Here is a 21,286-nt window from a genome sequence, read left to right on the forward strand (position 1 = left end):
AATATGAGTGTTTTCTTTTAGGAAAATCGATTTAAATTTGGAAGGGAAGTATATGCTATACTAAATTTGGAGGGGGGCAGTTTGCTATTTCCAAAACATCAAAGGATAGATATAAAAACTCTTATTTATTAGGAAAATTAAAAAGGGCTTGGCCTAGAGCAAATCGAGGAATGATTGAGATTGGAAAATACCTCCTTTGTTTTATTTCCAGGAATGGCCACCAAAAATGTATTTTTTTTTTCTGATCTGTCTTTTGACTTGGAAATGTGATTATTGATCGCACTTGAGGCCCACTTTCAATCCCCTTTTTTAGTTAATATAGCAATTCCAATATTCATAGAAAGCATCGCCAAAAAAGATACAATATTTTAGTTCTTTGATTTTAATATATATATATATTAAATAGTTGAACTACAATTAAATTATATATAATTAATTTCCCAATTAATTAGTCGCACTACAATTTTGTCCCACTGTTGTTATTCTTAAGTTATTCTGGGCACAAATTTTCCCTTAATTACAGATAAATTAAGCAGATATAATCCCTCAATTCCCGTATGGTGATTGGCTATTAGCCCCTGCCAAAAGAGAGTAAATATTTTTTTTTTGGGAATCAAATTACTTATGTATTTTTTTGCAAATTAAAATTTATTTTTATATATTTAAAAATATGATGAGAGTTTAGCTAAGCCTTTGCTGGAAGATGACAGCACGCCCAACGATTTACTCCCCCAAGCTATCATGATGCAAACATCAAACACGGACGTTGTCCAATCGACCGAGGCTACGATGACGTCTGTGAGAAGTCTGTGCATCCTTCGGTTAGGTGGCCACCTCGCGTTCGCTGAATCGATGCGCCGCGTTTGATGACTCCTGACGCGATTCCTTTTCTCGGCGGAGCTAAAGAGGGGCACGTGGTGGATTACAGCTGTGGTTTCCATGTCATTTTGAGAATGGAATGCGGAAGGGGAAACGGGGAAGGAAGGCCAGCGGGGCCCACCGGAAAAGAGTGTCTTGCGGCGCCGGGACCAGACGCCGTTAAGGTTAAACGGCATGCAGGGCCCCACTCGGAAACCGCTTGGTCAAACCGGTCAAAACCACTAAGACATATCGGCTAGAGTTTATGACGTGTTTACCCTTATAAATGTTCATGTTTCTCAATAATACATATAAAGTAAGGGTATATTTGAAAATTCACGCACTGAAGGACGAGCTAAGCGGTTTCATCGTATTTGTAAAACCGGGGGCATCGTCCGTAATTAGAAAACAGGCAAAGGGCTATTTGCCCCACGATCGTGTCACTTAACCCTGGTTAGATGAACCAACCCGGGTTCGATAAACCAATGAACGGCTCGAAAGGGCTCGTGGGAAAATAAAAAAAAGGAAAAAAAAAACCATTAAAGGAAACTAAAGAAAAAGAACAACAGGGCGGGGGGGAGAGAGAGAGAGCGGGGTCTTCTAGCGTTAGGGTTTGACCGTCGCACAGCATCGAGGGTTTTCATTTCCGAGGGAAATTACCGGCACTCCGGCGAGATCGCCGTATTCCGGCGCAAGATTCGCCGCTCGATCTACGATCTCGCGTCTCCGTAACCCTTACCTTTGGGTAAAGGTCGCCGGTTGCGTAAAATTGGTTTCGGCATTGCTGGGTTAGGGTCGTGATCGGAGGTTAGAGGTGGTACTAGCATTGAAGCTTCTGGGGGGCTTCCGATCTCCCGAGATCGAGGGGTCTGGAGACCCTAAAGATCGCGCCTTTGACTGGGGTGCCTTGGGCATGCAATCCGGGAACGGCCGGAACCCGGCGGCCACGCCGTCATCCGCCGCGTCGCCTTCTTCCTCCTCCTCCGCGGTCTCCGCCCCGAACCATCTGGGCTTCGAATCAATCCAGCAGCAGCAGCAGGCTTATAGGCAGGTGAGTGGGTAGATTGTGCACCGTTTTCGTTTCATATTCGTACTGTGACGGGCATGACGGTTGCGGCCGTTGCGTGGGGATCTGAGAAAAAGATGGTCGTCCATGTTTGTTTCCATATTTGGGGAAAAGTGGGGACACACTTGGGGTTCTTTAATTCGAGGTCCGGGGGTTTTCGGAGGATTACCACTCAGATTCTGCGGCCCAGATTCGCTGAATCATGTGTTTCCTCTCGTTGCACGCTCCTTGTTGGATGCTGATACTATGCATTCTTCCCATTGGGTCATCGAACTTACTGTCTGAGCCAGTCGTAACTCGATCGCTGCCAGGTTGACAGTCGATCTCCAGGTTGGCAGCGTTGGATCGTATTTTCCTTCTTCCCCTGTATCTGGGTCTTTGATGGTTTTATCTGGATGCTTTCCGGGGCGGTAGCTTATCGTAGTTTCTGGTTTTCATTTTTCTTTTTTTTTTTTTTGCTTTTGGGTTTGATGTTTTGGCTTCTTTGTCCATCTTGTTACTAATATTAAGGGTCACATTTTGTTTTCATGTGTTGTACTGGAATCCTGTTTTTATCCTTTATCTACCAGTATCTTTTTTGTCAATTTCTGTAGCCCTTCGTAGATCAATCTTCGTTCTCTGGTGTTGGGTTAGAAGTGTAAGAGTTCGGATCATTTCTTCTTCTTTCTCATTGGTTTTTCGAGTTGATTCACGATTTTATCTGACAACGTTCTTCGAGACTTGGTTGTTTGAATTTTTCTATCGGTTGTTGACCATAATTTGGCTACCTGATTTTTGAGCCATCGCCGTGTGTATCAGATTTTCTGGACTTGGTTTTTTATGCAAGTTTTATGTGGTCTTATGAGTGTACAGAGTAGTTTACTGGAGCTCTAATCAGCCTTTACAGAGTACTCAGATGATGCTACCAGGAGACCATTTTTTTGTGCTTCTTATGCTTGTGCAATCAACATAGGTCATTTGGGTATTGAGGTAGAAATAGCATCACACTTTATTACCGTATAAGCTTTTGAAAGCTGGCTATTCTTGATTTTGCAACTTGCTAAAGCATGTGCTATTTGCGTGTACATTATATGCACACTAGGAATATGACACAGTTGTTTGAAAATTTTGGATTGTTGTGTTCTATTTGTGAGGTTTTTTTGCTTATGGTTTTAATCATATTCCATCGTTGTCTTATTGTCTATTCTTCCAATAATCGAGTAATAGTATATCTGATGTAGGCATTACAACAACAGGAGCAACAACAGAATCAGCAGCAGCGCAGGAAAGCTGAAGTTGATCAATCCCTTCTTAGCTATCAGTCTGGTGGTACATATGGAGTCACAGGCGGAACTGGTTTTCCAATATCTTCTGGTGCTGTACATCCGTCTCAGTTGCCTAATAAGTATAGTAACATACCTCAACAACCTGGTGCCCTTCAGCTTCGCGAGGAAAGCAAAAATAAAGGGCAGGATGTAGGACAGCAAATGCAGAACTCAATTCATCAAGCTTACTTTCAATTTGCTTTGCAAGCTGCTCAGCAAAAGGCTCATGGGAACTCAGTAGTGCAGCAGCAAGGTAAAATGAATATGGTCGGCTCATCTGGAAGGGATCAAGACATTTTTATGAACAGATTAAAGATGCAAGAACTTATGTCACTTCAGGCAGTTAATAAGTCCCAAATGCCTATGCTTAATAGACCAGCAGAACAGTTCACACATGCCGAGAAGCAGATGGAGCCAGGTTGTACTAGCACTGATCAAAGAATTGATCAAAAACCTTTCCTAGCAGATGGGCAGCTAGCTTCTGCTAACATGGTAAGACCGATGCAGCCATTGCAGTTGCTGCAATCTCAGTATAGTCTGCAGAATCTTGCAAGCAATCAGTTGGAGATGGCACAGGTGCAAGCGATGCAGGCATGGGCAAAGGAACATAATATTGATCTATCTGTTCCTGCTAATTTAAATTTGATTGCTCAAGTTCTGCCCTTCTGGCAGTCGAATAGAATGTCTGTTATGCAGAAGCCAACTGAATCTAACACAACTGCACAGAAATCTTGTTTGCCATCTTCAAAGCAACTGGTAATGCCATCACCAGTTGGCAGTGAAAATTCAGCACATGGGAACTCTACAAGTGATTTGTCTGGCCAGCGTGGCTCCATAAAATGTCATCAAACAGTCCCATCTACTTCAATCTCCAATGGCGGGGATACCACAGGCTTGAACACCAATACTTTGCAAATGCAGCAGCAGGTTGCTGATTATAGCAGGATCAACCAGAATGAGAGAGTTGTCAGACCCACAATTATAACTAGCAGTTGTGGGTTAGTTAACCATTTACCAAATTCATGTGGTAGCATGAACCAGCCGGTAGATAAGTCTAATGCAAAGAATGCTTTTATGGGGAATGAACTGCAGCAAATGCAGAATTTGAGGCCCTTGCAGAAGATAAATCGGTCCAATATATTACCTACAGTTCCTGGAAATAGTACTGTGGGTTGTCAAATTCCAACTGAAAGTGGATTTGCTCAGACACCAAACCATCATGTTGGATTTACAAAGCAGCAGCTTTATGTTCTAAAAGCTCAGATCTTAGCTTTTAGACGGTTGAAGGTATGCAAAAAATCTCAAAACACATTTGCTTCCTTGCTTGTTTTTTTTTGGGTCTTCTGAAGCTAAAGCAGCAGCTTTATGTTCTAAAAGCTCAGATCTTAGCTTTTAGACGGTTGACAATATGCAAAAAATCTCAAAACACATTTGTGCCTTTGCTTTTTTTTGTTTTTTTCTTCTGAGGTTTGCATTTACGCTGGAATTGTGTTCGTTGGTATAAGATTTTGTATAATATAATAAGATGAACTTGTCTGTCTTTTCAGACTTTAACTCATACAAAATTTTTTTTGTGTGCAGCGTGGTGAAAGAAGTCTGCCACCTGAAGTTCTTCAAGCAATTTCAGATCCCCCAGTTGATTCTCAGCCACAACACTGGCCTGTTCAGTCTGGAACTGTTAACCAGGATTTGATGAGGATTGCCAAGAGCAATGATAATGAGCATAAGAGATGTGTGGAGTCTAATGATCAAGCAGAACAGTCTGCTCCTGTGAATAAAGGACAGATTCATCTGAAGGAGGAATCCATTACTGGAGAAGAGAAAGCTGCACTTGCCAGTCAAATGCAAGGTGCAACAAGTTTAGAAAAGGGATCTGTATGCTTGGGATCTATTGGCAAGTTAGAAGAAAGCAATACTACTGTTAAATCTGAGCAAGAGGTTGAAAGAGGAAGTCAAAATTTGTCCACTGATAAGGTAAAGGCCGTACCAGTGGATGGTGCAGTACCGGTTCCTGGGCAATTGAAAAAGCCTGCCTCAACAAGTAGCACAGCACCTCTCAGAGATGGTGTTTCAAGAAAGTACCATGGTCCACTTTTTGATTTCCCATCATTTACAAGGAAACATGATTCCTTGGGATCATCAACTACAAATAACTCTACTAATTTGACATTGGCTTATGATGTGAAAGATTTGCTGTTCGAGGAAGGTAAGATTGTTCTTGACAAGAAAAGGGCTGAGAAATTGAAGAAGATTAGTAGGTTACTTGCGATTAATTTAGATAGGAAAAGAATTAAGCCGGATCTTGTGATAAGGTTGCAAATTGAAGAGAGAAAAACTAAGCTTCTGGATTTTCAGGCTCGTCTCAGGGATGAAGTTGAACGCCAACAGCAGGAGATAATGGCAATGCCTGATAGACCATACCGCAAGTTTGTTAGGCAATGTGAACAGCAGCGATTGGAGCTAATAAGGCAAGTTCAGCAGCTGCAAAAGGCATCCAGAGAGAAACAATTGAAATCTACTTTTCAGTGGCGTAAGAAGCTCTTAGAGGCTCATTGGGCCATTCGTGATGCTCGTACTACACGAAACAGAGGAATAGCAAAATATCATGAGAGGATGTTAAAGGAGTTTTCAAAGAGGAAGGATGAGGACAGAAATAAAAGAATGGAGGCATTGAAGAACAATGATATGGATAGATACCGTGAAATGTTACTGGAGCAGCAGACAAACATCTCAGGAGATGCATCTCAGCGTTATGCTGTTCTTTCTTCCTTTGTGTCCCAGACAGAAGAGTACCTTCACAAGCTTGGGGGAAAAATTACAGCTGCAAAGAGCCATCAAGAGGTTGAAGAGGCAGCAAATGTTGCAGCCGCTGCTGCACGAGCTCAGGTACGACATACCAGATTTTTATATGCCCTGCTTTGTCATCCATCGCTAAAGCATTGCACAATTGTGTTATTGACAGGGTCTTTCAACAGAAGAAGTAAGAGCAGCAGCAGCATGTGCAGGAGAGGAGGTAATGATAAGGAATAGGTTTTCTGAAATGAATGCTCTAAAGGAGAGTTCTGCTAACAAGTAAGTTTTTCATAAATCTGTTGTTTTTGGTCATATATCTGCTGTTAATAAGCTTTGTCATACAATTGTGTTTTGTTTTCTCCTTAATGCTTCTGTATAACATGACCATATTTCCATCCCTTTTTTATTTCTTCTTATTGTGCCTGTTGAATTGCTTCTTTTTGCTGCTGAATCAGGATTGTAATTGTTAGGTATTATAATTTGGCTCATGCTGTGACCGAAAGAGTCATAAGGCAACCTTCAATGTTGCGAGCTGGGACATTAAGAGACTATCAGCTTGTAGGTTAAAACTTCTTGCACAATTTTATATATAGATATATGTTTTCAAGCAAATCATTGTTATCCTTTTTCTTTGCTTTTCAGGTTGGACTACAGTGGATGCTTTCCTTGTACAACAACAAGTTGAACGGAATATTAGCGGATGAGATGGGTCTTGGCAAGACAGTCCAGGTGGCCTTTCTTGTCCTGTCATTTAGCTTTAGTTATGGTCCTAGATGTTTTCTCTCAGTTCCACTAGGAATCATTTCAATAAAAATCCTGGACTTGTACAATGCGCACTACTTCTAGGCCACTTTAAATGAAATCTGTTCTGGTACTATGTTGTTTTCTTGTGACTGGTACTAATGTTGATAATCCTATCTATTTATTCAACTGAAAGTGTAAAACTTAACATTTACTCTGGTGATATCGTGATTTATTTTTTTGTGATGGTTTGCAATCTCAACAGGTAATGGCATTGATTGCTTACCTGATGGAATTCAAAACTAACTATGGTCCACATTTAATTATAGTACCAAATGCTGTTTTAGTAAATTGGAAGGTATTTATTTGTTCCACTCTTTGCTGGTCTGTAATTTATACTCTTTTAAGAGCATGACTTGATACTTCTGTTTGTTTTTAGAGTGAGCTGTTAAACTGGCTGCCTTCTATATCATGCATTTTTTATGTTGGTGGGAAGGATGAAAGATCAAAGCTTTTCTCTCAGGTTAGGTGCTTGCATCTGCTCTTTATTACAACATGTGGACCTTCCTACTTATAAGTATGCATTTTTCTGTGAAATGAGTCTTGTTTAAATCAACTCATGAAAATGAAGAAAAATAGCTAACAAATATTAAGTACAAGCATTATAAATGTGATACACCATCCATGCCACAAATTTTATCCTGAAATCTAATACACCATATTTTGCTGAATGCACTTAAGCCATGAAGTTACACAATGTAACATGTTTTGCTCGATCATGAAATTTTGGTTTATATATTTGCCAGTTTGAGTTCTAGAGGCAAATATTATCTTTACTTTAGTTACAAGAGTTCACAAGATTTTCTGATTTTTTTTATCTGAATAAGGTTTGGTTTGGTTTTATTTATCAAATATTCAGATTTCTATTCATTCTTCAATATGTTCATTTATTTTATTTGTCTAAAGAATAATTTATACTGTCCTCTCTGTATCAAAGAAATTAATTTGAATAGTGAATGTGAAACATCACTAGAATCAGGAAACTTACATGTGTGCATACAACTGTGTTATGAAATGTTATGAATCTGCTGCCTGTTCTCTCTCTTAAACCTTTTCTTGTCAAGCTCATGTATGAGCCATTTTTTCAATGTCAAGGTTTACTGTTCCCATGTATTCATACTGGCATTGTACTGGACCAGCATGTATTGACCAATGTGGCATGCCTTGGAACACTGGTATGTTGGTGTTGACCGATTCAGTTGGAACACTGGTATATCAGCATTGTATCTGACTGGTATGATGTGATATGTCATAGTATTGGAATTCATGATAGACATTGCTATTCCTCTTGTTCTCATTCTTTCATTGTATTTTCTTTCCCCTCATATGCTTATTTTCCCCCTAAAATTTAATAATGTTTGAGATTACACCCCAACCGCATTTTTTTATCTCAGACTTATGTCACTTAAAATTAATTGTTGGAGAGGATGACTATGAAATTACTTGATTTCCTCTGCATTATTCTCTTAGAAAAAAGTGAGGATAATGATGAAAATATCATAGTGCTTTATGACTCGTTTGCTCATATAACTAAGCACATAATCAGTGGTGCCTCAAGCCACCTTTGGTACCAAATAAAGGTCAAATTTCAAAATATATTCTTTACTAGCATTCATCGGTTGATACATAGCTGTTTTAAATGATGGTTAACAGGTGCCAAATTCTAGCTAGATTCTAGCCCTGAAGGGCATAATTAATTGATAATTACTGCATCGATGATAACTTGCACAAGAGTTTAGTTCAAAAAATCCATTTTATTTCACAAAATTAAAGTTCTGATACTGGAGCACCTTGTTAAGGATTAATGTTTCTAGTCTGTGTTCTCATGTATACAAGCACCTTGTAATGCTTATGGGTGATTAAAGCTCATTGGACTTCCTATTATTTGATTGATACAATTGCTGCACTTGCAGGAACCTGAATATCAATACAATTCAATTGTTCTTGCATTTTTGACCAAGTTAATCTCCCTTGCAACTAATAATCCTAATATACTAATCCGTTGTAGCTTATCCTTATTGAAATATGTGCTCACATATTCATGGTAACTGTATAACTTTGCATTTCACAGCATACAGAGAAGGGTTAGACCTGTACTATGTGATGAAACCTTTAGGAATAATAGGTTGATAACATAAGGGGCATATTGCTGCTTTTGCTCAGAAAAGAAGGCCAAGGTGTACTTTTGGGTCCCATAGTAAAACTGCTCTGACATATGGTCCGCCATTCAGTGCTGACCCAAAGTTTTTTTTTCTGGAGAATTATTCTGAAGTACTTCATAGTTCATATAGTATTATTGTATAGCTGAAGATGGAAAGCAATTTTAAGTAGTCCATGTTAATTTCTGATTGAAGAATCAGAAACTCTATTATTGCACATTATTCAATCTTATGTTTTGCATGCTTCAAGTAGCATCGCCCTTAAATTTTAATTGTTTTTTTGCAGGAAGTTTGTTCTGTCAAGTTTAATGTACTGGTAACAACATATGAATTTATTATGTATGATCGATCAAAGCTATCAAAAATTGATTGGAAGTACATAATCATTGATGAAGCACAAAGGATGAAGGATAGGGAATCCGTTTTGGCACGCGATCTTGATAGATATCGTTGCCAGAGAAGATTGCTGCTTACTGGTACCCCTTTACAGGTTTGCCATTTAATTCCCTTCATATATGTCCATGTTTCGCTTTTGTGTTATATATGTATTTCACATGCATGCAACTTAAATATGTTAAGAGTTATTTAAATTTTATTCTGCAACCTTGCTGTTTGTTTATGCTTTTTAATTCTTCAGAAACAAAAACAATGATAAAGTGAATCAATCTTTCTTCTATAATTATTTTAATATGAGAATTGTTTGTTTAGTTGGAACTTGAAGCTACTGGCACAAGAGAGAGTGGTGTGATGGATTACAAGAGCTACCCTAATTTACTTTTCCAAATTTAAGCATGTAGGGCAATACATGTAGTTGTAAATAGCATAAATGGAACAGGGTGTGAAAGACAAAGAGTTAAAATTATGGTGGGGAAAAAAATATGGTTTGAAGTCGCAGATAACTTAATAAAAAAAGAAGATAGGGTTTATTACGCCTGAAGAGATAAAAAAAATGTTTTGGATATTAATAGTGAATTAAATGATACTAAGCCAAGAAGCCATGCAGTTCTTGTTGCATCTAGAAGATCAGTTTGAGTTGTTTTTGGTAAAATTTAAATTGCTCTGAAATTAAGATTTAGAGATTCGGATACAATTCTGGACAAGGTTTACTTTAGACTTGTGCTGACTCTGGTTGAATTTTATTCTGCAGAACGATCTTAAGGAATTGTGGTCCCTTTTAAATCTACTTCTTCCAGAAGTTTTTGATAATCGCAGGGCATTTCATGATTGGTTCTCAAAGCCCTTTCAGAAAGATGGTACTCCACATAATCAGGAAGACGAGTGGCTTGAGACTGAGAAGAAGGTGATAATTATCCATCGGCTGCATCGGATTCTGGAACCTTTCATGCTAAGAAGACGTGTTGAGGATGTTGAAGGTTCACTTCCTCGAAAGGTAAGTACAATGTGAATCCAAATCTATCCTAAGGTCACATGACATTTATTTGATGCATGTTTGCAGGTCTCTGTTGTCCTAAGATGTCGAATGTCAGCTATTCAAGGTGCCATTTATGACTGGATTAAATCTACTGGTACTATTAGGGTAGATCCTGAGGATGAGATGCGCCGAGTTCAAAAGAATCCACTGTACCAGGTCAAAATGTACAAGAATCTTAACAATAAGTGTATGGAGTTGAGGAAAGCCTGCAATCATCCTTTGCTTAACTATCCTTATTTCAGTAACTATTCCAAGGACTTTATTGTTAGATCATGTGGGAAACTATGGATTCTTGATAGAATTCTCATAAAACTTCAGAGAGCAGGTCATCGCGTTCTTCTCTTTAGTACCATGACTAAACTTCTTGATATATTAGAGGAATATTTGCAATGGCGGAGGCTTATATATAGACGAATAGATGGTACAACAAGCCTAGAAGATCGAGAAGCAGCAATTGTGGATTTTAACCATCCTGACTCTGATTGCTTTATCTTTTTGCTCAGCATTCGTGCTGCCGGAAGAGGTCTAAATCTCCAGACTGCAGATACAGTTGTGATATATGACCCAGATCCGAATCCTCAAAACGAAGAGCAGGCAGTGGCAAGAGCTCATCGGATTGGACAGAAGAGAGAGGTAAAGGTGATATACATGGAAGCTGTTGTGGATAAAACCTCTAGCTACCAAAAAGAAGATGAATTGAGGAATGGAGTCGTAGGAGATTCAGAGGATGATCTTGCTGGTAAAGATCGCTATATAGGGTCAATTGAGAGCCTTATACGTAACAACATCCAACAATATAAGATAGATATGGCCGATGAGGTCATAAATGCTGGTCGTTTTGATCAAAGAACCACGCATGAGGAAAGACGGATGACTTTGGAGATGCTACTTCATGATGAAGAGAGATATCAAGAGAATGTGCACAATGTTCCTTCTCTACAAGAAGTTAATCGTTTGATTGCTCGTAGCAAAGAGGAAGTTGGGTTGTTTGATCAAATGGATGAAGATTTTGATTGGACTGCAGATATGGTAAAACACAATGAAGTCCCAGTATGGCTTCGAGCTAGTACTGGAGAGGTAGATGCTGTTGCTGCTAGTTTATCAAAGAAGCCTTCGAAAAACATCTTATCAGTCAATATTGGACTGGAACCAAGTGCAAATTTTTCTGGGTCATCTCCCAGTAAAGCTGAAAGGAGGGGCCGCCCCAAGGGTCCAACTGCCCAAAAGTATCCAATCTATCAGGAACAGGATGATGAAGATGGTGAGGAATCAGATATTGACTCAGAGGAGAGGAATGCATCTGAAGAAGATGGAGAAATTGGAGAGTTCGACGACGAAGAGTCCAATGGTGCTGACATGATGCTACTAAACCACAAGGATCAAGTAGTTGAGGGAATGGATTGTGATAATGGCAGATATGAATTCTCACGAACAATGGATGGCAGCCAAAACGTTAATAAATTGGAAGAAGCTGGTTCCACAGGATCATCTTCTGGGAGTCGTAAATTGCCACAATCTGAAACTCCTTCCTTGTCTTCACAAAAGTTTGGATCACTTTCTGCTTTAGATGCCAGACCATGTCTATCTTCAAAAAAAAGGGTGGGTTGTACAATTGTCCCACTTGTAATAAGTTAATGTGTATATTTTATGTTCTTTCGTAAGTCAAGTTTGATTATTTTTGGTTATTTTTTCTCTGGAACTTACAGTCTGAGGAGCTAGAGGAAGGTGAAATTGCAGTATCAGGCAATTCCCACATGGATCTGCAACAATCAGGTAGCTGGCTTCATGACCATGATGATGGAGAGGATGAACAGGTTTTGCAACCAAAAATAAAGCGTAAACGGAGTATGCGGATTCGTCCAAAATATGCTGCAGAAAGAAATGATGAAAGATCTAGCAGTGAGAGGATTTTTGCCCAGCGCTCTCCAAGGCTGCCCTTGCATGTTGACCATGATTATGGTGTACCATCAAGGACTGAAAATCCTGAAGCATTTGCTGAGGCTGGTCTGGGAAAGAATGACACAAGTAGCTCACTATTGAAGCAGAGGCATAATGTACCATCAAGAAAAATTTCACCTCTGCAAAAGTCTGGAAGGCTAAGTTACTTTTGTGGGTCTGCAGAAGATGAAAATGAATATTCTAGGGAAAGTTGGAGCAGTAGGGCCAATAGCTCTTGCGGCCCAACCTCTGTGGGTGCAAAAATGTCTGACATTACACAACGAAAGGTAGGCACTTTTATTATCCTTTAACTGTTTTGTAGTCGTTCTATTCCTTTGTCATCTAGAGGAAATAACCCTTCTTATTCAGCAGTTGTAACTAAGGTTGGCATCAGGGCAGGCAAGATATTTATCAACCCAGGCTGGACTTGAAAACCTTGCCCATCCCTCCTATCCCCAATTGGTATTAATAAACACAGTAACATCCCCAGCCCACAAAAAACCTTGTCGTATTGGTTTATTTCCTCCCCACTCTGATGCGAATAGCCTATGACGCATATATTAGTTATATTTGCAAAATATTAGGGTAAATTACTAATTATGAAATTGTCGGGGTTGGTCTTTTCATGAGTCAGAATGGACAGGAAGGTGCGGAGACAAGTTATACTATCGCTACCACATTCCTGTTCGAGTATTGAAATCTATATACCAACACCCAATTCCCTGGTCAGAACTGGTCGAACCTGCCCTGATTGGGACAGATTTGAAAATGGCATTACTAGTCAATAAAGTTCTATAAAGATGCGTAATGTTTCTTGGCTATCATGGTTCATATCTTTAGATGTGCATACAACTACCTGTATGCCATATGATAAATATCAAATCTTGCTTTGTAGTTGAAGTAGAGTTATCTAACATAACAATGGATTGCTGCTTACTCTGTAGTAGTATGCTAGAGTTGATCATTGCACAAGTAGTGTCTGATTATACTTGTAAGCAGAATATCTTAACAATTGGCTTTGTGCATTCTCAGATGGACTGACTTGACTAGTAGTTTGTTACCCTTTTTAAAAACCAATTATTAAATTTAGAAGAATTGAAATGCAAGAATTATCTCTTCCATTTGTATTTGACTATCAGAGAGATTTTGCTTATTTTATTTAAGTACCATTATTTTTAGAAAAGAATAATTCTGTGGAAACAGGCAATCTGTTTCATAGTGTGTTGTAATCATCATAATAGGCAAATCAGCTAAAACTGTTGGTCAGTGATTACATAGACAACATATTATATCATTTGACATCACATAGTGGTTGGTCTTTTATCTCTTCTAGTTTGTGTTAATAAATTGGAACAATGGAAATAAACATTACAGTATTTGTCGATTTTATATATCTGCAGTAACAGCAGTGGGAAAGCATATACTTTGCGCAATTCAATTTTTACGTAAAATATCATACTTTCTTGTAGTGCAAGAATGTCATTAGCAAGCTGCAGAGGAAAATACACAAGGATGGTAATCAAATCGTGCCAACATTGTCTGATTGGTGGAGAAGAAATGGGAATTCCAGTCTTGCTATTCCTCTCACTGCAAGGAGTAGCCCACTAGATCTTCAGATAATTGAACGGCGGGTCGACAACTTGGATTACAATGGTGTAACTGACTTTATAGCAGATGTGCAGTTGATGCTGAAAAGTATAGTTCAGCATTGCAACTATACTCATGAGGTACAATTTGATATTATTCTTACTAAGTTGAAAGTACTTCTTGGACTATTTCAACAGAAACTTATGCAAAACATGCATGCTTTGTTGCAAAGAACCTTTGCTCTTGCTTTATTTTGGTCACTAGGAGGTTCTTGTGCATTGGATGAATATTGTTTTAGCTAAAGACATTTTTTACTTAGCCCAATCGAAGCCAAAACTTTTAGCATAATTTTTATTTCGTTAATGGCCAATATGATTATTTTAGTCTAAGGCTTTTTTTTGTTGCTTGAAAACATATAATTACAGAAAGGGTCAATAATAAAGCTCATCGAGTAGTGTTGTTTTACAAAAGCTGTACTTATAGTTTACAGCATTATGTTTTTTTTTGTTGTACATTAAAGATATGGTTTTAGATGTTGATGAATATTTGCATTCATTAAATAATTTGACATTGTCTCTGGGCAGGATCTTGTGGTAACGGCAGTTGATGGATTTAGTAAGTACTGTATGTAAACCAAGCTGTGTTTTGATGAGTGTATAAATGTTTTGGTTGTCAAGTCACAATGAAGAACGCATGCAATAATGTTTTGTTAGTCCAAACAAGTGCAAATAGAGATACACATTATTTGTGACCCTAATTTAAACATGTTTGGAAATACTTTTAGAACTTAGAAGTGCAACATTTCTAACATTATGTTTCCAAGATTTTCTCCCTCAGTTAAACTGTACCCGAATTATCTTATCTCTGTTTTTTCTGTTGTTTGGAAATACCTTTAGAAGTGCAACATTTCTAACATTATGTTTCCAAGATTTTCTCCCTCAGTTAAACTGTACCCGAATTATCTTATCTCTTTGTTTTTTCTGTTGTTTGGAAATACTTTTAGAAGTGCAACATTTCTAACATTATGTTTCCAAGATTTTCTCCCTCAGTTAAACTGTACCCGAATTATCTTATATCTTTGTTTTTTCTGTGAAAATTAGAAATGAATCATGCTTTGATTATTGTTCATGAAAAGACTGTTATCCAAAAATGTAGATTTCATTGTATGTACCGTATCTATCAGGAATTAGAAATCAAGTAAATGATTTCACAAAAAAAGTGATGTAGACTAAAGAATAGCCAAGATTCTTGTGCATCTTTGGAGTCAATATATCTGTAATTTTTTTTCATTTCTGAAAATTTTTGTTCGTTGCATATTGATTGACAGGATTGCATATTGATTACCATCCAGTTCCTTGTTTTCCATCCCCCTCTTCCTTTCTCTTCCTTTCTTTTCTATGCTATGGCCTTCAACATAAATATGATGTTGCATTTTCAAGGTTGACAGCTAAGTGGATGCAAGTTTATTGTTTTTATTTCTGATGTCAAATCAGTATGTAAGTGATAACTTGATGTCTGTATACTTTTACAGTAGATACAACAAAAACTACTTGTTGAAACTGCCTAAAAAACCAACTCAAAGTTGATAATCATGAAGCAGTGTGTATAGATTGTTGATTGTTTTCTTCTTCTAACGCAGGTGAAGTGTGAAGCAGAGAAGCTCCAAGGTCTGTTCTTCGAGATCATGAAGATTGCTTTTCCAGATTCAGATTTTCGAGAAGCCAGGAATGCAGTGACCTTCTCTAGTCCCAGAGGAGCTGTGATGACAAAATCCCCAAAACCAGCTTCCTCGAGCAAAATTAAGCAACAAACTCCAACAAGTAAGTTGGAGACCATGTCCTTTCCTGATAAGGCCTTACCCCATGGGGTTACTCCTGTGGATGGCGAAGGGACAACCAAGTCAACTTCTTCCAAGCACCAGAAGGAGTCCAGGTTGGTTTCTGGAGGTTGGAAAGAGCAGACACCTGAATGTTCACAATTACTGACGCATCCTGGTGATCTGGTCATCTGCAAGAAGAAGAGAAAAGAAAGAGAAAAATCTGCTGTCAAGCACAGATTAGGCCTCGCATCGCCATCCAACCTTGGTCGTATGGGCCCCATATCTCCACCCAGCTCAGGATGTGGGGGCTCTGCGCCATCTCCCACCATGAACAGAAGTTCCAGCTTTCCATCGCAGCGAGATTCACGTCCGGCTCAACAGGCAAAACATCCATTGAGCTGGCGGCATCGCGAGATGCAGCAGCTTGATGATGGGAACTCTGGGCTGCATAGCATAGGAGATGTACAATGGGCTAAGCCTGTAAAGAGAATGAGGACAGACACCAGTAAAAGGCGGCCGAGCCATACGTGAGTCTCTTCATTTGTATATAAATGTGTAACTATATTCTGCAGCTAATTCAACGTGTTACAAAATGAATTTGCATCCGCCCTCACCAAATATCCCATCCCTCCGTTTGAGGGAGTGGTGTTGTGGATTATGATAGCGGGAATAAGTGGCACACTCACTATTTAAGTAGCACACTCACTAAGGGAATAAGTAAGCACATTCAACATGAATCAACGCCTCTCTTTTGTGTTTCTCTCAGCTTTTGGCCCTGATGAGTTCATTGGAGATGTAGGCACTTAAGATGTGTCAATTGTGGAATCCGTTTGTTATGATGCTAGGCTGTTGTCAGGCATGTTTTACTCAGATCACCAATTTTTCATCTCGAGCTTAAAATTTTTCGAATTATATTCATTGTTTAAATTTAAATTTTAATTTACTGTTCATCTTGAATCATTTTTTTTCCTTTCCTTTTTTGCATATTAAATCTATTTGACAGGGTTATATTTCCCCACGAGGGTTCATGTCTTCATTGAATCGAGCATTGTATTATCTCCCTCTCTCTCTCTCTCTCTCTCTCTCTCTCTCTCTCTCTCTCTCTCTCTCTTTCTCTTCTGATGTGTTATGTCCATCGTGAAATTAATATAGTCTAAAAATAAATTTATCGTATACGCTTTTGTGCCCTCAATCTTCGTAAAATGGGATATATGATCATGAAACTAATATTTTATAATCTGGATTTGACTTGATGAATAAGATTCAGAAGGATTTGCATTGCGGAGACTTCATCATCTGAGCATCATTAATCATATAGTATATACAACATTTAAGTTATAGAATCTTATGCTAAGAGGAGACGTTCCAACATGAACAGTAGCAGTGTACACCATATAACCAGCTGTATCTATCAATTGGCCTCACAGGACTCGTCTCTTTTGACTCTCATCTGACATGAACATCCAAACAACGAACGTATACCTCTCGTCGGTATCCCATTCCGATGTTATGCTGCCACTGCTTCCTCATAACCCATGCATGAGGTCTTGGATTTCCTCTAAAGCTCCACATCTTCTCTCCTCCTCCTCTGACACCCATGGCCACGCTGCCTGATGGTGCCATGACACAGCGAGATCCGTTGGCTTTCAGCTAAACGCCTGCAGTTGTCTTGTAGAAGGGCTTTTGGCGTCCATGGATGTCTTCTGCTGAGCTCCTTCCATGAGAGGAGTGATGGGTTGGAAGATTCGTCGGCATGTATATCTTCCGGCTCATGGACGCGAACTGCTCTTATGGGCTTTGTTCGTCTCCGAGCGGATCCAAGAAAACTTAGCCCAATCGGATCCGTTAAGGCCATGAGGAAAACCCTAATCCCTCTACCAACGTCTTTATATAGTTTTCTCACACGTCGCCTTTACCTTCAAATCTGGAGCGGCTGTCGATGTTTCTCTTCTCCCCAACTCCATGCTGCATCAGGTAGAACTCTTCCTCTTGGATTCCAGATTTCCATTTTTTTGATCCTGTGAAGTGCTCGAGTCCGTTTAATTTGGTTTTCCCCACCGATCATTACGATCCTGATGGTGAGAACGATGCACAAATCGAAGGCTTGGAAGCGTCCTACCGAGGAAAAATGCCTTCTGAGTTCAAAAAATGTGCTATATTAACGATCGTCTCCTCGACAAGTGACCTCCTCCAGTGCTCCGCTCCCTGTCGGAGGTCTTGTGTGAGGAAGACGGAAATCTTTTTCTGATGGCTTTTCTGCTTATGTTTAACCATCGGGATTTTGATTGCTCTCTTTAGTTTGTTCTTGATAGGTGCCTGAGTTACCACATCGATCCTTTGCCACGTTTTAAGTTTTCGGATCGGCTCTTCTCTTGATATGGTTAGGGTTCTCAAGTTCTCGGTAGGCTATGCACATTACTTGTTTGATGTTATGTCTAAGAGAATGTTAATCTGATATGCTCATCTCGGTGCAGATGTATGTTTTCTTCTGCTCGCGAAGAAACGTTGGCTTCGCACGAGCACAGTGAACACCGAAGTCTATCAAATGAGTAACCCATCAATTGAGCACACGAGCTCATCACTACTGTCACTTATTGCACTCTCTCATTCCGCACAAGATTGGAAAGCCATTCTTTAACCTAGTCATCGTTGATCTTGAAAGCTTCCGTCACAAGCTGAGGAAATCTTTCAAGGCCTTAAAATCAATATAAATTAGAAAAATCAATAAAGTAAACCATATTTTTCCTGAAAGTTTGAGATGAGATACGATAAAAATTAGAAAAAAAATCAATAAAATCATTCATGCTTTACGAGCATAACATCCTAATTTTTTTCCAACTCTCCTCTGTATCTCACCACAGTTGTATGAATGGTTTGGCCCTTTGTATTTTTGAATGATTTGGGTATTTTCAGAGTTTTCCGTTAAATTTCATACATTTCGAGTTTAATAATGTAAGTTATTACAACACCATAAGTTCGTTCAATTTATTTTAATATTTTAACATGATAGATAACTATGATATAAATAGTGATTTCATTGATTTTTATTTTTAAATGATTTCGACAATTTATACGTCCGAGTTACATGAATTTACGATAAAAAATTATAAAATCATATAATAATCCTTAAAGGACATGTCTTTTGTCATCTTAGCGGCGTCTTAACAAAAGGAGATCTCGGTGCAAGTACGATATAAATAAGCGAGCGGTCACTTACGTCACTTCACGTAATTGACACGTCACTTACATCACGTCACGATATAACAAAAGGATAACTATGATGTAAATAAGCAAGCGGTCTCTTACGTCACGTCATCGCCGCCGTTTACGCTCACCGCGGGCCAATTGACACGGAGATCTCGGTGGCGGGCTTGACGGCCTCCGCCCACGCTTCCGAATCCAGGTACAGCTTCGAGACCCTCCCGGCGACCCATGTCATGTCCGGCCGCGCCGCCGCCTCCTCCACGCACTGCAGCGCCAACCGGAGCAGCGCCTCCGCCGCCTCTACTGGGTACGAGTCCCGTAGCCTCCGGTCCACCCACCGCCTCACGTCGCCCTGTCGGTCCCCCTCCTTCCTCGCACCGATCACCTTCCTTGCCGCATCGATAAGGGACACTCGCTGGGATACCCGAACGTAGTCGCTCCCGCTCCCGGCCTCGCCACCGTAGCTGTAATCGAGCGGCTCCTCGCCGGAGATGAGCTCCAGGAGGATGACCCCGTAGGCGAACACGTCGGACCGCCGGGAGATTGTCCCGCCGGCGAGCAGTTCCGGCGCCATGTATCCCCTGGACCCCTTGATCCGCCTCCGGCGGCTGCCTATATTCCTGCCCCTCACCAGCGAGCGGATCGAGTCGGCGTCGCCGTCCTCTTCGGCGGCGGCGGAGGTCTCACCAGCGAGATCGGCGGCGCCGAAGTGGCAGATCCTTGCGCGGAAACCGGGCTCGGTAACGATGACGGAGGAGCTCTTGAGCCGGTTGTGGACGGAGGAGTGGAGGTGGATGTACTCGAGGCCGTGCGCGATGTCGGACGCAACCTGCATCCTGGAGATCCAGGTGGACAGCGGGGTGAACTTACGGTTCCTCGGGTTGCGAAGGCAGTCGAGTAGGCTGGCGCCGGGGGTAAACTCGTGGACGAGGTAGACGTGGTCGCCTGCAAGGGAGGCGCCGAGGAGGCGAACGAGGCTGGAGTGGTGGGACTTAGCGAGGGCAGCGAGGCGGGCGGGGAGATTGGTTGGGTCGGGGCCGCGGAACCGGTGCTGGAAGACTACGACCTCCTTGCCGCGGAGGCAGCAGCGCCATCCGGCTTTGGCGCCAGGGAGGCGGTCGGAGTGGAAGTTGCCGGTGGCGGAGAGAAGCTCGGGGAAGGTGTAGAAGACGGGGGCCTCACGGAGGGCCTTGCTGAGGGAGGTGAGGCTGCAGTCCGAGGAGGAGGAAACCTTGGAGGCGGAGGAGGGGAACGAGATGAAAGAGACAGCAGCAGTGGCGCCGGCGAGGCGAGGCTCGCTACTGGAGCCGGTAGGAAAACCGCCGGACGACGTGGTGACGGTGGAGGACGATCGAGACCTCGACCGCGGCCTGGGCTCGGAGGCAAGAGTGGCGCCCTTGGACTTGCACATGGGGGAAGGAGCGATCAGGTAGCGCCCGAATCGCAGGCGCTTGCGAAGGTCGTTTCACCGGTGGCGTGGGCTATGAAAAGGAGAAGAAACGGTTGGGATACGGCAGGAGATGTGACAAAAGGCAAGCCGGCGTTTGATTTGAATGCCACGTTTCTCGAACTATTGCGATCGCATGCGTTAGGCGCGTAGGCGTCACCCGGTCGAGTTCGTGGAATCAATCAGAGGCCATCGTGATCAGTTTCTCCTTTCATGGTAGTCAAAGCTGAACACAAATCTGGTATAGCGTTCGTCGCAAATCATATCATATTTTATCGCATATATGAAGGATGTAGGATTGGGATTGGTAGGAGATGGAGAAATAAGAATTCTCTTTGGCCAAATATATACAATCTAATAAGCTTCTTTAGCCGCCGCTCTTTTCAGAAGTCCCTTAAGACGTCAAAATGACACCAGCATGATCTTAGCATAAAAAAGGGGCAAAGAAGTAGCTCTCTAACGCTGACTCGTGTTCATGAACTATTTATTACACGTCTTTAGCTTTCCAAGACGAATTAATGCCGTGAAAGAGACAAAAAAGAAAAGAACAAGAAAAAGGAAAAGACGATGAGTTTGTTCATTGAAGTCTCATGCATCAGATCGACCATATCATTCGAAGTCCGTCGATATACGACCAAAGACTTGGGGAGATAGAAGGGACCGCAGTTTACTTACAAGAGAAGGTCGGGGGCAGTCACCTGACGTCTTATCATTGTCAAGCGCGTCTTTTGGGGCTACGGAGGGAGAAGGCTTGTTGCCTCGAGAAACTCAACTCAGAGATGAGACAGTGAGCTATGATGAGCAAGATAAAAAAATTGGTTTTTTTAATAGTAAATCATCACATAATCGTTGGGGTTAATTATATATACCGGATACTA

At 40.8% G+C, this 21,286-nt stretch overlaps 2 protein-coding genes across 5 annotated transcripts; one reads left to right on the forward strand and one right to left on the reverse strand.

Moving 5' to 3' along the window:
• Positions 1 to 1,433: 1,433 nt before the first annotated feature.
• On the forward strand, positions 1,434 to 16,515 carry LOC103996493 (ATP-dependent helicase BRM). 4 transcript variants are annotated; one of them, XM_065185679.1, is made up of 14 exons: positions 1,434 to 1,909; positions 3,145 to 4,515; positions 4,810 to 6,114; positions 6,191 to 6,300; positions 6,477 to 6,579; positions 6,664 to 6,750; positions 7,028 to 7,120; positions 7,202 to 7,285; positions 9,268 to 9,471; positions 10,129 to 10,371; positions 10,438 to 12,012; positions 12,120 to 12,638; positions 13,821 to 14,078; positions 15,578 to 16,515. In XM_065185679.1, exons 1-14 carry the CDS (start codon positions 1,772 to 1,774, stop codon positions 16,286 to 16,288), a joined length of 6,801 nt encoding a protein of 2,266 aa, XP_065041751.1. In that variant the 5' UTR covers positions 1,434 to 1,771; the 3' UTR covers positions 16,289 to 16,515. The 4 variants fall into 4 exon arrangements, with proteins under 4 accessions (XP_065041751.1, XP_009415692.2, XP_065041760.1 ...); XM_009417417.3 differs by having other exon boundaries at positions 6,492 to 6,579; XM_065185688.1 differs by having other exon boundaries at positions 3,160 to 4,515.
• Positions 16,516 to 19,018: 2,503 nt separating this feature from the next.
• LOC135675498 (lysM domain receptor-like kinase 3) lies at positions 19,019 to 20,461 on the reverse strand. Its single transcript, XM_065185706.1, has one exon. The coding sequence runs from the start codon at positions 20,370 to 20,372 to the stop codon at positions 19,089 to 19,091; it is 1,284 nt and encodes a 427-aa protein (XP_065041778.1). The 5' UTR covers positions 20,373 to 20,461; the 3' UTR covers positions 19,019 to 19,088.
• Positions 20,462 to 21,286: the final 825 nt, after the last annotated feature.

This window comes from Musa acuminata, chromosome BXJ1-1 (assembly GCF_036884655.1).
Source record: "Musa acuminata AAA Group cultivar baxijiao chromosome BXJ1-1, Cavendish_Baxijiao_AAA, whole genome shotgun sequence".
Classification (NCBI taxonomy): domain Eukaryota; kingdom Viridiplantae; phylum Streptophyta; class Magnoliopsida; order Zingiberales; family Musaceae; genus Musa; species Musa acuminata.